The 18,477-nt window shown below is 36.5% G+C and overlaps 1 protein-coding gene across 3 annotated transcripts; it reads left to right on the top strand.

The window, feature by feature from the left end:
* The first annotated feature begins 11,272 nt into the window (after nucleotides 1-11,272).
* On the top strand, nucleotides 11,273-17,658 carry LOC127968053 (E3 ubiquitin-protein ligase RNF12-B-like). 3 transcript variants are annotated; one of them, XM_052568927.1, is made up of 7 exons: nucleotides 11,273-12,424; nucleotides 13,135-13,606; nucleotides 14,011-14,179; nucleotides 14,285-14,938; nucleotides 16,088-16,155; nucleotides 16,252-16,295; nucleotides 17,467-17,658. In XM_052568927.1, exons 2-7 carry the CDS (start codon nucleotides 13,475-13,477, stop codon nucleotides 17,555-17,557), a joined length of 1,158 nt encoding a protein of 385 aa, XP_052424887.1. In that variant the 5' UTR covers nucleotides 11,273-12,424; nucleotides 13,135-13,474; the 3' UTR covers nucleotides 17,558-17,658. The 3 variants fall into 3 exon arrangements, with proteins under 3 accessions (XP_052424887.1, XP_052424879.1, XP_052424896.1); XM_052568919.1 differs by having other exon boundaries at nucleotides 11,273-13,606; XM_052568936.1 differs by having other exon boundaries at nucleotides 11,273-14,179.
* Nucleotides 17,659-18,477: the final 819 nt, after the last annotated feature.

The raw sequence follows: 18,477 nt of genomic DNA, 5'->3' as shown, positions 1-18,477 counted from the left end.
GAATTAAAGGGGTTTTAGTATGAATAAAATGCTAGTAGCAGGACTGTAAAATGAATATATGTGATTATGATCATTTCATAAAATGAAGAGAGCGCGCCATACATTGGAGATCATTTTACTTTGTTGACTGTTTCTCGTCAAGGAGACCGCTAATGGTAATGGCGAGCGGAGGAGTGGAGGGGCTTGAACGCCCCACGCATTTTGGCTTCCCTGTCAGATATAATGATGAAACAAAGAGGTTAGAGTGTAAAACCGTGAAGGTGCGTAGAGCCATGTAACGACATCACACTCCCACTTTAGCGAAAAGATTGTGCCAGATCTTTATGAACAGGAGAAGAAAAAGTTGTGGATGAACTATCCCGAGCATCCTCTGTTGTGCTCACGACAGAAGGGTGGACGTCCAGGGGGATGGACAGCTATGTGAAGATAACTGCTTACCATCACAGCAGACGGGGAGATGAGAAGTCCGGCTATTATGTTAAAAAGAAGATATTATGCCATGTGCACTTTAAATTGATTTCATGTATTTTAATTTAATAATTTAATGTTAATAAAAAAAGACAAAACGTATGTTTATTTGTCTTGGCTTAAAAAAAAATGATCCGATCCATAGGAGGACGAGCGAGCACGGGTTTGACTAGATGTATTTGAACGTTATTGCTCACATCTCGTTCTGCACATATGCAAATGTTTCCATATTCGCAATGTATCTGAATGTTAAACTCCAATTTTTTTTTTCTTTTTTTAATGTAAACTAGACGGAAAAGATCATCCTCATCATATGAGCAAAAACATGTATAACAGCATAGAGGAACGGTATACTACGGTCTATTTAAATAGACCAGTGTAACCTTTTAAATTTTTGGTTGACTGTACTTTAATTTAATAATGAACAGACTGCGATGTAAGTTTGAAATTTGAATGCACTTTAGATGTTCTGTGTCATTTACACCAAACACAAATGTTGCTGGTTGCTAGTGTGTTTGCAGCACTACTGTTATTTATTTTTTATATATTTAATTTTTTATATTTTTCAGTTTAATTGATTTTTATTTCTAAAATTTTATTTATTTGAATGTATATTTAAGTTTACATTTATGTTCCAAACTTGAAAAAATCTACTTGATAAATGCTCTAAAACTTTTATGTAAATGATATATATTTAATATTTCAGGTGTTTTATTGTTTTAATACTGATGATTTTGGCATACAGCTCATGAAAACCCAAAATTCCTATCTCAAAAAATTATCATATCATGAAAAGGCATATCAAATAAACAAGCTATCAACCTAATCTTCTGAATCAACTAATTAACTCTAAACACCTGCAAAAGATTCCTGAGGCTTTTAAAATCTCCCAGCCTGGTTCATTACTCAAAACCGCAATCATGGGTAAGACTGCCGACCTGACTGCTGTCCAGAAAGCCATCATTGACACCCTCAAGCGAGAGGGTAAGACACAGAAATAAATTTCTGAACGAATAGGCTGTTCCCAGAGTGCTGTATCAAGGCACCTCAGTGGGAAGTCTGTGGGAAGGAAAAAGTGTGGCAAAAAACGCTGCACAACGAGAAGAGGTGACCGGATCCTGAGGAAGATTGTGGAGAAGGACCGATTCCAGACCTTGGGGGACCTGCGGAAGCAGTGGAAACATCCAGAGCCACCGTGCACAGGCGTGTGCTGGTAATGGGCTACAGAGAAGCAGCACTGGACCGTTGCTCAGTGGTCCAAAGTACTTTTTTCGGATGAAAGCAAATTTTGCATGTCATTCGGGAATCAATGAAAATTGAATGAAAAGCTTTATGGAGAGGAAAGATTTCGTTTTTCAGCACGACCTGGCACCTGCTCACAGTGCCAAAACCACTGGTAAATGGTTTACTGACCATGGTATTACTGTGCTCAATTGGCCTGCCAACTCTCCTGACCTGAACCCCATAGAGAATCTGTGGGATATTGTGAAGAGAAAGTTGAGAGACACAAGACCCAACACTCTGGACCAATTAGATTTGAGAGATGGTTCAAGTCAGTGCTCAATAAATGATACGTTTAGAAATGTTGTGCATCCACTTATTTTTAGTGTGACATTTTAGCATGCAAATGAAGGGGAAAACTTCAAGATATCGGCAGCACATATCGGCCATCGGCTGACCCTGACCTCTAAACATCGGCTATAGAAAAACCCATATCAGTCGACAGTCAATCTCTAGTTGGGACTGAAGAGTGGTAAACACGTGCTCTTATTTAAATTTGATATCCCATGATATAAAGGCTTAGTCCTGTATATATTATTAAATGGAGCCAAATAACCAAACGAGTAAACACGGTCTGGTGTGGTAAGATTCATATATAAAAAATGATAACTTCTCATAGTCGGATAAATGCTTCATTTAATTCCTCATAATTAAATGGATCCAAACAACCAAACCAGTAAACACAGTCTGGTGAAATTCACATAAAAACTCAAAATGATTTAATACACACGTTGCCTCGACAGTGTGCGAGCCGCTTAGTCACACAATATAAACAATGATAATCTCCTTGGAGATAAATAGCTGCAGCAGCGAGTTCAAGTCAGAGGTAGAAACCGCCTTCGTCTAACGCGGGCTTCTGAGCCTCAAAAATTAGCTTTAGATCTAGGGAATGGTTCTTCCTTTCTCCAACCCCCACCAGATCTCGTGCAATCCCCACGAATTCAGGCCCGCCTGCCTCAGCAACAATGAACAAAATCTCCCACAACACAACTCTTTTGTCTACTAATATGTAAGTAATTTCAGTGAACTTTCTTGGAACCACATAATCTACAAGAATACGAATGTAACCATGGTTCCCTGAGTAGGGAACGAGACACTGCATCCTCTTGGGGGCACTATGGGGAACACCTCATCGTGATACTTGTCTGGAGTATAGATTGAAAAAACACCAACTTGTTGGCCGCGACAGCCTCTGACATCACTACTGGCGTGAATATAAACAGGTACCAGGAGAATGTCATTCACTTCTTTGTCTGAAGCTTTGCGTTCGAAGCATGGCAGGGAGCTAGAGGCCGCAGTGTCTCGTTCCCTACTCAGGGAACCATGGTTACATTCGTAACCTGAGACATTCCCTTTCAAGGGAACTTCCAACTGCATCTTCTAGGGGGCGTTATGGGGAACAGTATACCCATGCCGCCATGATGATGGGAGTGCAGGCCAGAATCCACAGTAGACAAAGGCTGCATGTTTTCAGCAATGTTTCACCTGTAGGAGAAAAACATACAATCCGTGGCAACGATATTGCAATCAGTCCCCTCAGTTTATAAACCGTGCTCACGAATTCTTAAACCGCTCCATCGATTAAACAAATTTTCAATCCGTGCGCTCAGAGAATTGAAACCGTACCCACGAATTCATTATCCCTGCGCACGCTTCCTCAATCCCATCCCTCGGATTTGTAAACTCACGTCTTTGTGGCTCCGCCCCCACCTGCAGTTTAATTTCTGTATATTAAACATAATTTTTTCATAGTATCATATGAGATGATCAGCTTTTTAGCGTTAATTTTACATTAATCACCAATAGGATAAGACACCGCCACCTGTGTTTTATAGCCTAAAATAAAAACTAAAAATAAGAAGAAAAACAGGTAAAAAAGCGATACAAAACAAATAATGTGCCAGCTATGTTGTCATTTCTTTTCTAACTGAATGTATTGTTCTAATAGGCCTAATTATTTAATAATAACATTAACAGTGAAGCATGCATCTAACTCTGTTTGGAGCTTAATATAATAAAATCAACTAAATAAGTCTTGATGTTAAGAAAGAATAGTACATAAACATTTCCAAAACTGTAAAAGTTTATTTAAAATTAAGGCATTCATGAATTATTTTATGACAAAATGTTTACTGTCTTAAGTGCAACCATTGATTAAGCCTATAAATTAAAATAATAATAATAATAAAAATAACTATTATTTTTATCATTATTATATATTATCATACAGTCTATGCATAAGAAACTTACAAAACAGGAACAAATTACTCCAGAGTCAGTCACAATGCCAGGTTTATTTTATAATAATAATCAAGTGCTAAGATTATCACAAATTAAACAAGATTTTGATGCACATCTTTCTTATTAAATCATTGTATTCCACCTCTTACTACACTTGAAAGAGAATCACTTAAGACACTTCGCTGTAAACCTATTCCACATAATAATATTCATTAAAACTGTATGTTAACACGTAGGAGCTTCCTGCACGAATCCGTGAGTACAGTTTACAAATCCGAGGGAACGGATTGCGAAAGCGTGCGCACGGATTATGAATTTGTGGGTACAGATTCTAAAACCAAGGGTACGGTTTACAAAATCTGAGTGCACGGATTGAAAATTCGTGGGCACAGTTTGTTAATCCATGAACACGATTTGTTAAACCGAGGGAACAGTTTATGAATTTGTGAGTACAGTTTATGAACTGACAGGACAGATTGCAGAAACGTCGCCACGGAATGATTTTTTTTCTCCTACAGGCGACGTGCGGGGCTCCGTACATTCGAACCAGAAAGACACAGCTCACATTTGACTAAAAGGTTTTTGTCTTTATGTTCAACTAAAGTGAAATAATGAGCATATGTCCAATTTGAGAAACTCTCACCTTGACTCGCCATGACTCCTGCACATACTTTAATAAACGGAAACACGTCCACAGTGCATCTGGTGTTTACAGTGGTTGGCATCCACCAATCCTACAATGCATCGCTGCTGCAAACACGTTAGGCTTTAGGCTACACTTCAGCCAAAATTAATTAATTAAAAAAAGTAATGGACAATGCACCATGTGGTAACAGTAACAGAGTTAATTTATTTAAAAAAAAATATTTGGGGGGTGGGGCGTGCAGACTAGATTGCTCCAGGACAGGATTTCATGTATTTTTATATCAAATAAAAAATATTTAAGTGTGGTAAAAAAAAAATTCAAGGCACTTCAGTGTCTATAACTTTTAATATTTTTGAGTATTATCAAATCTGGTTGATAAAAAGTAAAGCCCAAAGGGTCTTCTTTCCAAAAGCCCTATTCGGAGGGGACTAGTTTTCTAAACTACATTTGAGTTTCAATTCTTACCACCTGACGTCTGCGATTTTCATGTACCAATTCGGACAGACTAAAATCTCTGTGTTTATTACAGAGGTGGGAGGGTCTGTTTTGTGCATCTGGGCGTCACAGAGATCACGCGCTCTGTATGCGTGCATTGCATTCATTCAGAATGATTGCCTAAGTATTATTACACAATAAATACTAAATGGCAAGTATAGCAAAACCATTTTAATGTGTGGTTCCTTTTAGTTTAACTTGTTTTCCTTTTTTTGTGTAGTAGGCTAAACCTACCGTATGTTTAATTTTCATAAAGGTACATATGTAATTAAAACATTGTATAACTGAGTGCATAAATGAACGTGAATAATCTTACCTGTTGTTGATACCCGGTATTAACAGTTTACGTGATCTTGCTCTTGATATTATTATTTTTATATTATTATTTATTTGCCGCTAAGCAAATATATCAAACATGCACGCGGTAAGAGCATCTACGGTAATTCACGTTGGACAAAGCACACAAGGAAACGCGTTGTGAAATAAAATATCACCGGCAACCACAGACATTTGCATTCGGACGGGATTAGTTTTCTCAGAGGATCACTAAGTTTGCTGAAAAACGGTAGGTAATTTGCTCTGGAATTATCACAGAGGTTGTGTGAGAAAAACACAGACGTGGCAGATTCGGACGGGATTAAAATCACCAAGTATATTTGTGAAACACAGATTTCTCTAACGACCCCCTGTAAAATTGTCCCGTCCGAACAGGGCTAAAGACACCAAAATTATGTTCGTAACACACTGAAGTAGGAACTGTTACAATTATAAGTTTGGTAGAGCACTTTCAGCTCTGAGTCCCATAATTTGGCGATGCAGGCTAACAGAGCAAAAGGGAAAGTCCTTCTTTAAACCATTCAGACAGATCCACCTGTAATTCTCACGAGCTCATTCTCCATGCCTCAGCAGCGGTGGCTACCTTTTTTCCCTTTTTTTTTTTGCTTGGAAAGAGAGACCAATCGAGAGCAGAGCTTTTTCATTGGAAAATTCAAAAAACCCTACAAAGCTGAGAACTAAGTGCCATGGACCAGTGTCCCAGAGCAAGTGGACCAGTGTACTCACTCTCTCTTGACTGACTCCCTGGTGATCAAAGGTGCTCTCATCCACTGCTAACTCAACCTGGCTTGACTATAGAGAAGGACAGAGAGACAGAGATAATTAAATTGTTGGAAGAGTTATTAAAAGTACACTTAGTAAGAATCCATTTTGGTTATATAGTCCTGTATTCTTGAAGAGCAGGATTTCTAGATGGACAATGTGCTCCATGTTATAAAAGCTAGGTAATCCTTTAGAACCCAATAGAATGTGGATGTAGAATTCTGCTAATTCTAAAAAGAAATGTTTTTTTCCCAATGAACCAGACAGCAGAAAAACTAGTTTACAATTGCAAGTATAGGCTACTTTGTTTTAAAGAGCACAAACCCCTCTTTAATATGACACCAAACAACAATACCTCTCATTGTTGAGATACTTCCCATAAAAAAAGAAAATGAAACTATACTACCAAATTACTCACACAAAACGTCCTAATAATATATATGATATTCATATTATTCACTCACCATTAATATTGCATATTAATGATATTGTAAATTAATTAGAAACATGAGAAAATATCTACTTCGTTGAATATACAGCTAAACAAAAATATACAGCTTTGAAAATGCAAGGCGAGTTTTATTCCCCAAATATCATGTGTTAGCTACCTCTCTTCCAACGTGTAACTCGTCGTGGGCGACTCTCTCTCTCAGCCATACGCAGCCATTTTGATTAATAATTAAAATAATCAAATGGCATCATTTCAAGTTTTCCTAGAGAAGAGCTGAACGGCCGTTATGGGGTTTAAAGGGTTAACATTAGAATAGTCAGCCGAAGTTCAATTGAATAAGTTAATCTGCTAACCTAGCTACAAAAACAATGCAAAATAGCTCATGCTGTGTTATTTGACTTTAGCTGAGTGGCTAGTGCAGTAGGTGACAATCTGACAGACTTTATAATAGCGACAACGATTATGTTGTCTTATTATAATATTAATTAATTTAGGTAACGTTAAATCATCACACTATCCTCCTGCACCCGCCCTGATTAACACTCCCTCCCTGTTAATCATGTAGCTACCATGCTTACCGTTTTTATTACACTCTCCTGCTCACTCTGTCTCTCCTTGACTTCACTATTAGACACCTGCTCCTCCTGCTCCACCTGCTGCCATGGCTAGTCACCTCCATGTGCTATATTCACCTGTTTTTGTAAAATGTCGTCAGCTACTGTAGGCTTGGAAACTGAAGCTACAGCAGTAAACATGTCGGTTATTTTTGCACATGTTGAATTTTTTTTTTTTTTTCTTTATAAATATGTTTATTGTGCAAACTTCCAAACATGTTACAGACGGTAAACAGGTCAACTGTAAATAAGAAGTCTGGCATTTTTCCATTTTCTTTTAACATGTTGAATTTTTGCTTCTTTTTGCTCCCCTTGCTTTTGCTTCTCAATCCTAAAGATTTCTGTCTCTGAGCCACTGACTGCATCTGACACAAGATACAGAGGGGGAGGGGTGGAGCCCGTTAAGAGATGATTGGGCCAGCCTAGTGTCAGTATGGAAAATGAACCAATGGGCCGCTGTCCCTGCTTTATGAGCCGGTCGTTGGCCAATTAAAAAAAATAAAATAAAATCATATTATATCGACCGGCCCCTATGTGCGTCGGCCCACCGGGCATTTGCCCGGTATGCCAGATTACCAGTCCAGCCCTGCCGGCCAGCAAGTTGGGTCACGACGAGGTGTTCCACATAGCGCCCCCTAGAGGACACAGCTCAAAGTTCCCTCCAAAGGGAACTATTTTTTTCAACATTGCTTATGTTTCAGACTTACTATATTACAATAATTTAGAAATTAATTCATTCTAATAACATTTTAGAAATTGGATTCTCAAGGAGAACATTGCAGAGATTTACAGTAGCCTGCATTGTCTGTGCAGGTAAGAACAGGCGGACTGTTGGACAAATCACCAAAATTATCTTTAAATGTCATATATTTCAAAAATTCAAAATTCAAAAAAGCTTTATTGTCTATCCCCACAGGGGTAGAAAATTGTCTTTAGACAAGAGGCTCAACAAACAATATACAACTATCAATACACAGCTAACAACAATACAATACAACAGACAACCACACAATTTAAGATAACCCCCTCCCCTATTTCCTTGAAGACCAAAAATTTCTTATTTTAATATTATTTATATTTATTGTGAAGTTTTAGTGCATGAGTTGAAGTTTACTGCATGAGTTAAAGTCTGCATGAACATGTAGGATCATATGACCAGACACAGGGAGAGGAGCTAATTTTGACCATACCAGAAATGTGTATGTAACATGTTCCACTGATGCATAGGGTGGCTTCTTCTTTCCACCAATGTATGTATGTATAAATATACCAACTGATGTTAGCATGAAGTATACATTGTATTTTAAACAAACCAACATGTTTCTGTACCTTGTAAGGAACTTGATCAGTGGTATATAAGCTATGGTCACTGTTAAAGCTTTAGAGAAACTGAGAAACTGAGAAACTGAGAAACGGAGAAACAGAGAAAGAACATACAGCTGGCAAAGACAACAAGTTTCTCTCCGATGTCAGACAACAAGTTTCTCTCCTATGCCTGATACATATGTCAATAAAGATTTTTGACAAGGCAACTGGTATTCGGCCCTGTGATTGAATTATAAGGGGACTAGACTGATTTTGGATCAACATTCCTATTTAAAATGTCAACGGCCGTCGGGATAAAAGACTTCTTATATTAGGCCTTTTTCGCCAAAGGTACTTTAAATCGTCTACCAGACGGAAATAAATAAAATGAGCTGTGCAGAGGATGAGCAGAGTCTGTCACAATAGCAGATGCTTTCCTTTTTACTGCCACAATATAAAGATCAGACAGGGTTACTTGTTTCTCACCAATAATTTTACCAGCTATGTTTATAATCCTTAGAAGTCTATTTTTGCATTTAACAGAAAGAGAGTTATACCAGGATACAATGTTGAAAGCAAGCACAGATTCGATAAGGGATTTATACACCACAATCAGAATATCTTTTTCCACATTAAAGCTCCTCAATTTCCTCAGTTAGCCTAGATGTTGATATGCCTTCTTAAAGACACTTTCTAAGTGCTTGTCAAATTTAAACTTGGAGTCAATTTCTGTACCCAGATATTTAAAATAATATAATGTACATTGTCAATATTATTTCATTTAAATCTTTTATGTGTTTCAAATAACTCTTGTTGCTATCTGTGCTGTATGCATAGCTTACAGAGAGCATGATTTTGTGTGTTCAGCACACATCCTACTGGGTGCGACACAAGAAATGTGCTGCATTATTCATTCTTATTTTTGTCTAAATATTTGTCTTTATTACACATCATGTTTGGTTTTATTTTGAATCATTGCTTGTTAAAAATAACTCACTTTGTTATGTAGATGCAAAATATTAAACTGCAGTCTTATTTGCAGTCTATCACTTTATATTTGTATGATATTATATTTAGCATATTTTACTTAACCTGTTTTGTGTCTTAATTATTTAATCATTTAAGTCATTAAAACAAGTTTTTTTTGTCAAGGCTGCGACATCTGTTTAATCTTGATCCAAAACAACTGATGATTAATGAATTAGAGAGACATCATTCCATTTGATAATTTTTTTTAAATGTCAAATACGTCAGTTTATCGATTATAATAACATCTGTCTAGACTGCATGGTGAAAATTTATTTTAATGCATATCCCACAGTCCTGCAATAAACCCTGTGTGAAATTTAAGATAACTTTACTGAACTGACCTGCAGCTCTACACTAGTGTACTTTACTCACATGTAGATGTTGCAATGGGAGTTTATAATATTGAGAGTTTTATATTTCCAAAATTCTGTTGTTCAACACCTACAGTGAACTGAAGTAAATAGATTTATTGAAATAGAAATGCTGCTCGTATTAAATGAGTATGTTATAGAGCTCATCATATAGAACTCTCTGCAGACACATGAAGATGTAGAGTGACAGTTTCTACCTCAGAGTAAATAGTGCATGATGAGAAATACAGAGATCACAGACTTATTAATAAACACATTAAACTGAGAAACACAACAATATCAGAATGAGCAGCTCTCCATGATTCACTGACAAAGACACACTTGATCAGATGTTTTTCACAACATAAAGAGCTTTAAATAAAACCATCAAAATTACTTTGACACAGAATTAAAGTCTCAGAAGCTCAGTGACCAATGACACATCATAAGATGACACTCATATATGAAAATAACTAAAGAAAGATCAAACACTCACCTAAAACAATAATTCTAGATATTTCTATTTCCTCTGAACTGTTGTGTTGAATAACAGCTCTGTAATTTCTTTTACTTCTGTAAAACAAGTGAAACCTGCTTCCTGTTTTCTTTCAGGAAGAGACATGGGAATCAGAATGTCAAAAATCAACACACACACACACACACACACACACACACACACACACTCTCTCTCTCTCTCTCACTCACACACACACACACACACACTCACTTGTTCCTCTTTGTTGTTGATGATGATCAGATCTGCTCCTCTCTCTCTACAGTATCTTCTGCTCTCATTCCAGTTCTTCGTCTCAGAGGAAATGAAGTAAAGACTGGATTGAAGACACTTCCATCCATCTATAAACACAACCAGATACAACATGAACTAAACTCTGATCCACACCAAGTTAAAAAGATTATGATCATTTTAGAAGAGGTGTTTATATTATTGTAGTTATTAGTAATATGCTGTTCATATCTTTATTGATCATTTGTCTTTTTGTTGATAGCTAATCTTATTTCTTATGTCAGTGGATCAGATAGTGTAATTATTACAGGACTATTATTTTTTTTCATGATGCCATGCAGAAACTAAATGCATTTATTCATGCTCCCCGTCCCAAATGCTAATTCTGTAATCAAGCAAATCAAGTTAGCAGTTTTCTCGACTGCTAACACTATAACTCATTCATTTGGCCCAATTTTCCAAAACATTCTCTCAGTACTCGAAACAAAGACACGTTTCTCAAAACATTTAACACATTTCATGTATTTTCACACACGTACAAACCAACACGTTCTCACTCCCAACTCGTCACATATTGAAGCTTGGTCAGGATCCCTTTGGCGTCAATATTTAACTTACTGGGCACCCCTTAGGCGTCATGTTTCAACGTGCAGGGAATCCCATAGACTTCTGACCGGAGCCCGTGACGTTGACATTTGACGTGCAGGTAACCAGACCGTTGTCTGCAGCGCGTACGGGTCGAGACTACGATAATTAGGCATAAAAAAGAAAAGGCTACAATAATTTAGTTATGGCAGGGCAAGTCAATTGGCGCCCCGCGTCATATTTAACAGTTTTTTTTTATTTTATTGTAAAAATGACGTTGGTGTCTGATATTAAAGAGCCGCATGTGAAACAGCATGCAACGGTGACTTTAACAACGCTCCACCGAGTTTTGCTAGGTAATAGGGCTGCACAATTAATCGATTTTCTAATCGCAATTACAATTACAGATGCCGCAATTATGTAATGTTCAAAGTGAATTAATCGTTTATAGTCCACTTATGTTATTCTGCATGCTGAAGAAGTTTTTTCTTTCTTTCTACAGGTTATCTTAAGGGTTTTTTCATTGTTTTAATTTTAGTATAACATTATAGTAGCCTACCATTTTTTTAAGTATAAACCAATCGAATGTATAATTGAGATTTATAGATGCTATAGAAAAGCAATAAAGGTTTTTCAGTTAGAGTGTTTTTTATCTTGTTTATGTAAAAATATGGCATGCAGGTTCTTCAGACAATGGTATAATCATTCAGCGTAAATTACTGTGATAATCGTAATTAACAATCGCAATTACAATTTTATGAGAATAATCAACAATTATGATCTTTGTCATAATCTTGCAGCCCTGCTAGGTAATACTGGTATTTGTTTGTTTGTTTTTGTTTTGTTTTTTTATCGGAGGCTTGTTGATGATAAAAACGTATTTAATGTGCTGTGATTGTTTGTTTAATGATTAATCACTGCAGTGCGATGCAATCAACCTGTTCATTCATTCATTAAATTTATTTATTTATTTATTTATTTATGCATTTAATTGTTTGTTTGGTTGTTTGTTTGATTGTTTATCTATTTATTTATTTGTATGTATTAATAAATCAATCAGTGGCGCTGACGTCATCGTAAGGCGCGATCCCAAGGTCCAGTGCGATTTTCCACTTGGTAAGTAGAGCAGTTAATTAATACAGATGGGAACAATCCATATATTTATGGAACAAAAACCGTTTAATTGGGTCAAGACGTTGTGTTTAGAACCTTTAGAGTTGCAAGGTATCAGTTTATGCAGTAAATGACAGCAGTCATTACAAAATATAACTTGCTGCACCACGTGTGCAATAGCCTAACGTTAGCTGAGTTAGCTAATTAAATTCAAGCTTGTGTATTTTTACACATACAATCATGCAAGGCAAGGTAATATAGGAGATTGTATGGTTTTTCGTTATTATATGTGATCGGTTACCCATATTAAGTTAGCTCGATCACAACACTTTAGCCATTTATAAATGTTCAGATCAAGTTGCCAGATTGGTGTGTTTTCCAGTAATTGTTCAAAATCCACAATCCAAAATTATAAACACACACATCTACTACAGTATTGTGGCTCATCAAATGGCATGTAATAAAGGAAATTAAGTGCTCTCTAAAGAAGGCTACATTGTAAGGCTACGTGTCTGTCATTTGCCTTAAAGAAATAAAAGGGAACAACAGAAATATCAAAATGCCACCTGTCTAAAGCTATTTTATTCCACCTAGTACAAACTAATATCTAATTGAAAACTGACCAATCTGCCAACACCGATGGAAAAAAAATACTGGTAAAAATGTAAGGAGTTCATTTGTTCTCTCTCTCTATCTCTTTCTTTTTTTATCAGGTCCTTCAAATTCTCCCCTCCTTTATTTTAACCTCCCTCAACACAAACATACACACACACACACACACAAACCAAAGGCACTTTTAAGAGCCACGTCCGTCTTGTTACCCTGCACTTGTCTGTCTGTAGCGCTCTTTCTCCCCCTCTCTCTCTGTTCATATTGTCATATTTGTCCGTCTTTTTGTTTCTCTCTGACAAACTCTTTATTTTAACACATTGTCTGTCTGTCTATTTTTTGTTTTTGTGTATATTTCTATTTCTTGTCAAGTTATGACACGGCCCAAATTCCGACCCTGCCCATCTTGCCAGACGCCCAATCAGGCCAGCAGGAAAAGCTGTTATGTCTGCTTTGGAAGTCTATCCACTAAAAAAAAAAAAAAATGACAAAGTGGTGTCACTGGATAGACAGTGGGGGCAATCTGTTAAGAAAAGCAGAAATGTTGGCCGTGTAATCGATTCTGCTCGTATTGCAGTAAGTAACATGCAAATGTAATTTAAAAATGCAAAGTGTTATTTGAAGTGTAACTGAAAGGCCATGTTTGTCACATAGTGAAAATCATATACGTAGCAGTATGATGAGGCATTTATAAATGTACTCTTATTTCCTACAGTACAAGGAATATTCTTTGTCTTTAAATTGTGCTAAATAGAAATAAGTTGTGTTCTCTGTCAAATAAAGGCAACATAAAGTCATGTTGGTAATGGTAGAAACTGGCCTTATCTGAAAGTAAACTTTGTACTTGTATATTAAAAAAAAAAAACATTAAATTTAAACTCCATTAAATGATTTGAAAATAAAATTGCTTTATACAGTACTTATGTATCTAATAATTCAGTAGGTTTAACTAAAGTGTAGTAACTGTTTTTGTTTTTCAGGTGTGGAAACTTGAGGCAGTGGGTTACAAGCCCATTTTATTTATTGGCAAACAAAATAAGGCTTCAAATAAGTGGGTTGCAGATGTAATTACCCATCTGCACCCCACTCCTGTCACAAAAATGTTTTTGGAGAAGATGCAGAGGGCTTATGAATTTATTTTGACTAAGTGTAAGAGCAAGATATGTGTTCAGTAATAATAATTATTATTTAAAATGTGTATTTTTCTTTGTTAATATAATACAGATTTTAAATGAATTTAAACTTGTATTAAAGCAACCTCCACAGCACAGCAGCCGGACAGTGACATCCCCACCGCAGAGCAGCACAACAGCCCCAGTGAGGAACAGTGCAATGGTTCCATTTTGGAGCCGGAGAGCCTTGCCGTGGAGCAGCCGGAGCTGGAGAGCCTTGCCGTGGAGCAGCCGGAGCTGGAGAGCCTTGCCGTGGAGCAGCCGGAGCCGGAGAGCCTTGCCGTGGAGCAGCCGGAGCCGGAGAGCCTTGCCGTGGAGCAGCCGGAGCCGGAGAGCCTTGCCGTGGAGCAGCCGGAGCTGGAGAGCCTTGCCGTGGAGCAGCCGATGAAACCCACAAAGGAGTCCGAGACTCTATTTATACTCAACCTTGTTCCTCTGTCTTCCCAATACTCTTCAACCTCTCTCTCTCCTCCCTCCTCTACTACTTTTCCAGCTGGTCTTCCTTCAGAATCTTCTCCTCCTCCACCTCCACTGCCATGCTCTAAGTTATTGAGACAGAGGAAGAAAAGAACAAAAACCTCAGTCTGTTCAGCAGCACCTTCTGCCACCTCTGTCTCTCTTCCGTCTCTTATCCCCACAGATCTCTCCTTTCCACAGTCTTGTCCTCCACCTGCTGCCTCTTCCATCTCCCAGTCCTTGAGGCAGGAGGGGCCATGTGTGAAAAAGAGAAGAAAGGGTAAGTTTTGTTTTGCAGTGATATACCTAAATAAACACTATTAATAGATTTGCTTTCAGACAAAGTGGACTTTAGGCAAATTAGATTTATTCGGGTCATTGTTAACCAATACACAGTATTTTGTTCTTTAGATATAGCTGTGTTTATGTGGATAGTGTCCAGGGGCTGTGGTTCCAAAGCTAATTTTAGCCTAAAAGCGACCCTCCCTGCAAATCGCTGTCCAAAGCCACACACCCTGAAGGCATATACACATGCAGATCAGACAATCAGAGACAACATTACTACAATGCACACTGCACATACTTCTGCACACTGGTTCACGCAGAGAAAAATGTCATCTGCGCGTTTACGTATACGCTGTGCAGACAGAGCAAGAATGACCAACAAACAAACTGACCTTCCTTCCTGGTATTGTAGTACTTTTACTAACTGTACTATGTTTTCTCAATTCATGTTGACAGTCAGGTAGGGAAGCCAATAGAAATGTTTGAAATGAGCGTTTTGATTGGACATACATTTTGTGGGCCTACACCTTACACCGAATATTTAAATACATTATTAAATGGGGACACTAAATTTCTAGCAATTATCGTTGAATTGATTACACAGAATCTATTTAAACGGAGCTGACTTAGGCAATAACGTCTCTGCATTCAATAATGAAATGCCTTAAGGCTTAAGTTGAAAATTGAGTGTTTAATCTTTATTATACATATATATATAATTCATTATACATTAATGACACTCTATTCTACTATTTGATACTGTACAGTGCTTTGACACAATCCGTATTGTTAAAAGTGCTATGTAAATAAAGGTGATTAATTGATTGAAATACATAAACCACTTAATTTAATAATTGCTATTGGGATGTGAAGAGATTTTCAAACAGCATAACAAAAATATTTCAGAAGACAATGACCTATTGCACCTTAAAGCTAAGAGGGCTTAAGGAAACTCAACCCATTTTGCTCTATCCACAAAAAGCAGGGACAAAGTCAATTGGGCACAAGTGGACAGAACCACAGATAACCTCACGAGTGAAATGATTACCTTGCAAGTGAGATTCATGAACATAGCATTGCTTAATAATCTAAGAAAAAACCCATTGCTTAATATATAAATATATATTTTTTTTTTATCATAAAGGTTGCCGAAAATGTAGTAGGCAGAAGATCTTCCTGTTTGATAAAATAGTTGGGGAAAGAATAAATGAGGTAATGTATTTTATTAGGCTACTTGACAATATGTTATGCACTATCCAGTGATTGCGTAAACAGCTAAAATAATAATTACTCTCTCTGTGTGTGTAGGGAAAAGCAGAACTGAAAGTCCACTGGTTGCCTTGTACTGTGTGGTAAGTTGTTTTATTTAACTTTTTTTTTTTATTATTCCATTGTAATGCTAAGTAGTCTATTCCATGACCAATATGATGTAGGCAAAGTTAAAATGGTCTCTTACAAGCAGCATGGAAGTTTCTTTTATTGATGTCTGTGGCAAGAGAAAGGGCAATGACCAGTAGTCTGGACTGAAACTCAGAGAGTGTGACTGAAACTTAAATTCTTAAAAGAATATACAATTTTTTTGATAGAAATAGGAGAATGATCTACCTCCTTGAGTGAATTTAGATCTAGTTAGTAGGGAGAGCCCAGGATTTTGTGAAGTGGATACAATAGATTGTGGAAGCTAGACAGTTCAGTGCTTTCTAAACAATTAATACAATTTAAAAAAAATATTTGACAGGCAGCCTGTGTATTGACAATAAAATGGGGCTGATGTGAACATATTTTTGCTTTTAGCTAAGCTGCTACATACACAATCATCTGAAGCGTATTTATTTAGCAGGACATTGACCGAGGACATTTACCCAGTAATGCGTTAGTAGTAGTAGTGAATCATGAAAATAATTTTTCAGCATTTGAAACATAAAACTTAATTTAAAAAAACTTAATTTAGCAAATTTCTAAGATGGAAAATGTGGTTTTCAATGAACCAATAGCAGTCTAATGAGATCTGTGGTCCCAACTGATGATGTAAAAATACATCCATCAAGACTTAAATGAATAAACTTGCATCTTATTTTTTGAGGTTTTAAAACAATAAGTGCTTCCAGTAGTGTCTTGCAATGAAGACTAGAACAGTGACAGCAGTGGTGATAAAATGCATAAAGGAAGATTAGGGCAATGAGAAAAAGAACAGTATTAAATCTGAAGAAGAGGAGAACAATGATGAATGGCCATGTGAGCAAGATGCAGTCACCATCCTTATCCCAGAGTCTGTAGAACTGCCAGATCTGCTTGGAATGCAACATCAAAACATGCTGAAGTCTTAAAACTGGTCCGGTATTCTGTAACTGCAAACCATAGCCCCTTTCCATGTAATCTAAGAGTGCTTTATTTATTTTTTAAACAAATGACACATTTATTGACAAATATCAATAAATGTCAATGAAATCTAAATTAATCCCAACAATAATCTTTATTTTTGTTCTGTGTTCTAATGATATGTTCAACTTATGATACTTACAGTGGCAAAACTTGGGATGACACATGGGAGCCTGCCAGTGAGTTCCAACATTTTTTGCCAGAGTCTACAAATCCCAACCAGCTTTCACCATGACAGTCTACTGACCATGAATACCTGGACTTGTTAAGCACTCTTCAATTCTGAGTGTTTTGTTGTTGTTCTTTTGCTTGCTGTTCTTCATTAAAGTTTGTGCACAGTGCATATACTGTTTTAGTATTTTTTTTTTTTTAAGTATCATTTTAAACACCTTTTACATTTGTCAGGAACTGCATAACAGTCCTATGGATAGGACATGCTACAGTCATGCTTTTCATTATAATGGCATTCCCAAAGACATTACTTGTATAATAAATATTAAAATATAATAAATATATGAAATATTTTTTTTACAGTGCAACCTTAATATAGCATAGATGCAAAATAGGTCACTTAGATTTGCTTAGATCTTATGAGAAAGTGTACATAAGGTAAATAAAGAATTGGGACCAGTTGCAGAAAAGCTAGTTTAATTGTACCTTAATTGTATTGGAAAACTAAGACTAATAACTGTATAGTATTTTCTTTACTTGTTTACCAAACTGTCTAAAAAGGATAATATTTGAGGTCTGAGATATGGGAACGGTGAAGAGAGAGGGCAAACATTTAGCATTTTAGCTCTTATCAGCCAATATTGTCTTAACCTTCATAGCACTTCATCTTTTATAAGATAGGCTTTTGACTAAATACATAATGTTTATAAAATTGTCCAAATTTTTTTTTTTTAGTTTTTGTGTTTAATACTAATAATTGTACAAATACCTGTAAGTAACTTACAATTAGCATGTAAAACAAAAATCTTCTGTCAAATAATCTTCATGTAAAACAAATAATTCTGTTTGGAGCATGTCCTCGGTTCTCACCTTTTTACCCTCCTACCTGTTTGCATCTCTGTATAGGTAAGTTTATATGAACCATCTGTCTGTTATGGCAAACATGAAATATAAATAATATAAATATATTATTATATATGTATG

This window comes from Carassius gibelio, chromosome A4 (genome assembly GCF_023724105.1).
Source record: "Carassius gibelio isolate Cgi1373 ecotype wild population from Czech Republic chromosome A4, carGib1.2-hapl.c, whole genome shotgun sequence".
NCBI lineage: Eukaryota > Metazoa > Chordata > Actinopteri > Cypriniformes > Cyprinidae > Carassius > Carassius gibelio.
This window is presented reverse-complemented; position numbering and strand designations above follow the sequence as displayed.

Bases quoted from the DNA above. Each gene is read 5' to 3' on its own strand.
- LOC127968053 (XM_052568927.1), top strand. From the start codon at position 13,475: ATGTCTGCTTTGGAAGTCTATCCACTAAAAAAAAAAAAAAATGACAAA. The intron at 14,180-14,284 runs GTAAGAGCAAGA...CTTGTATTAAAG, and splicing joins TGAATTTATTTTGACTAAGT to CAACCTCCACAGCACAGCAG. The intron at 14,939-16,087 runs GTAAGTTTTGTT...TTTATCATAAAG, and splicing joins TGTGAAAAAGAGAAGAAAGG to GTTGCCGAAAATGTAGTAGG.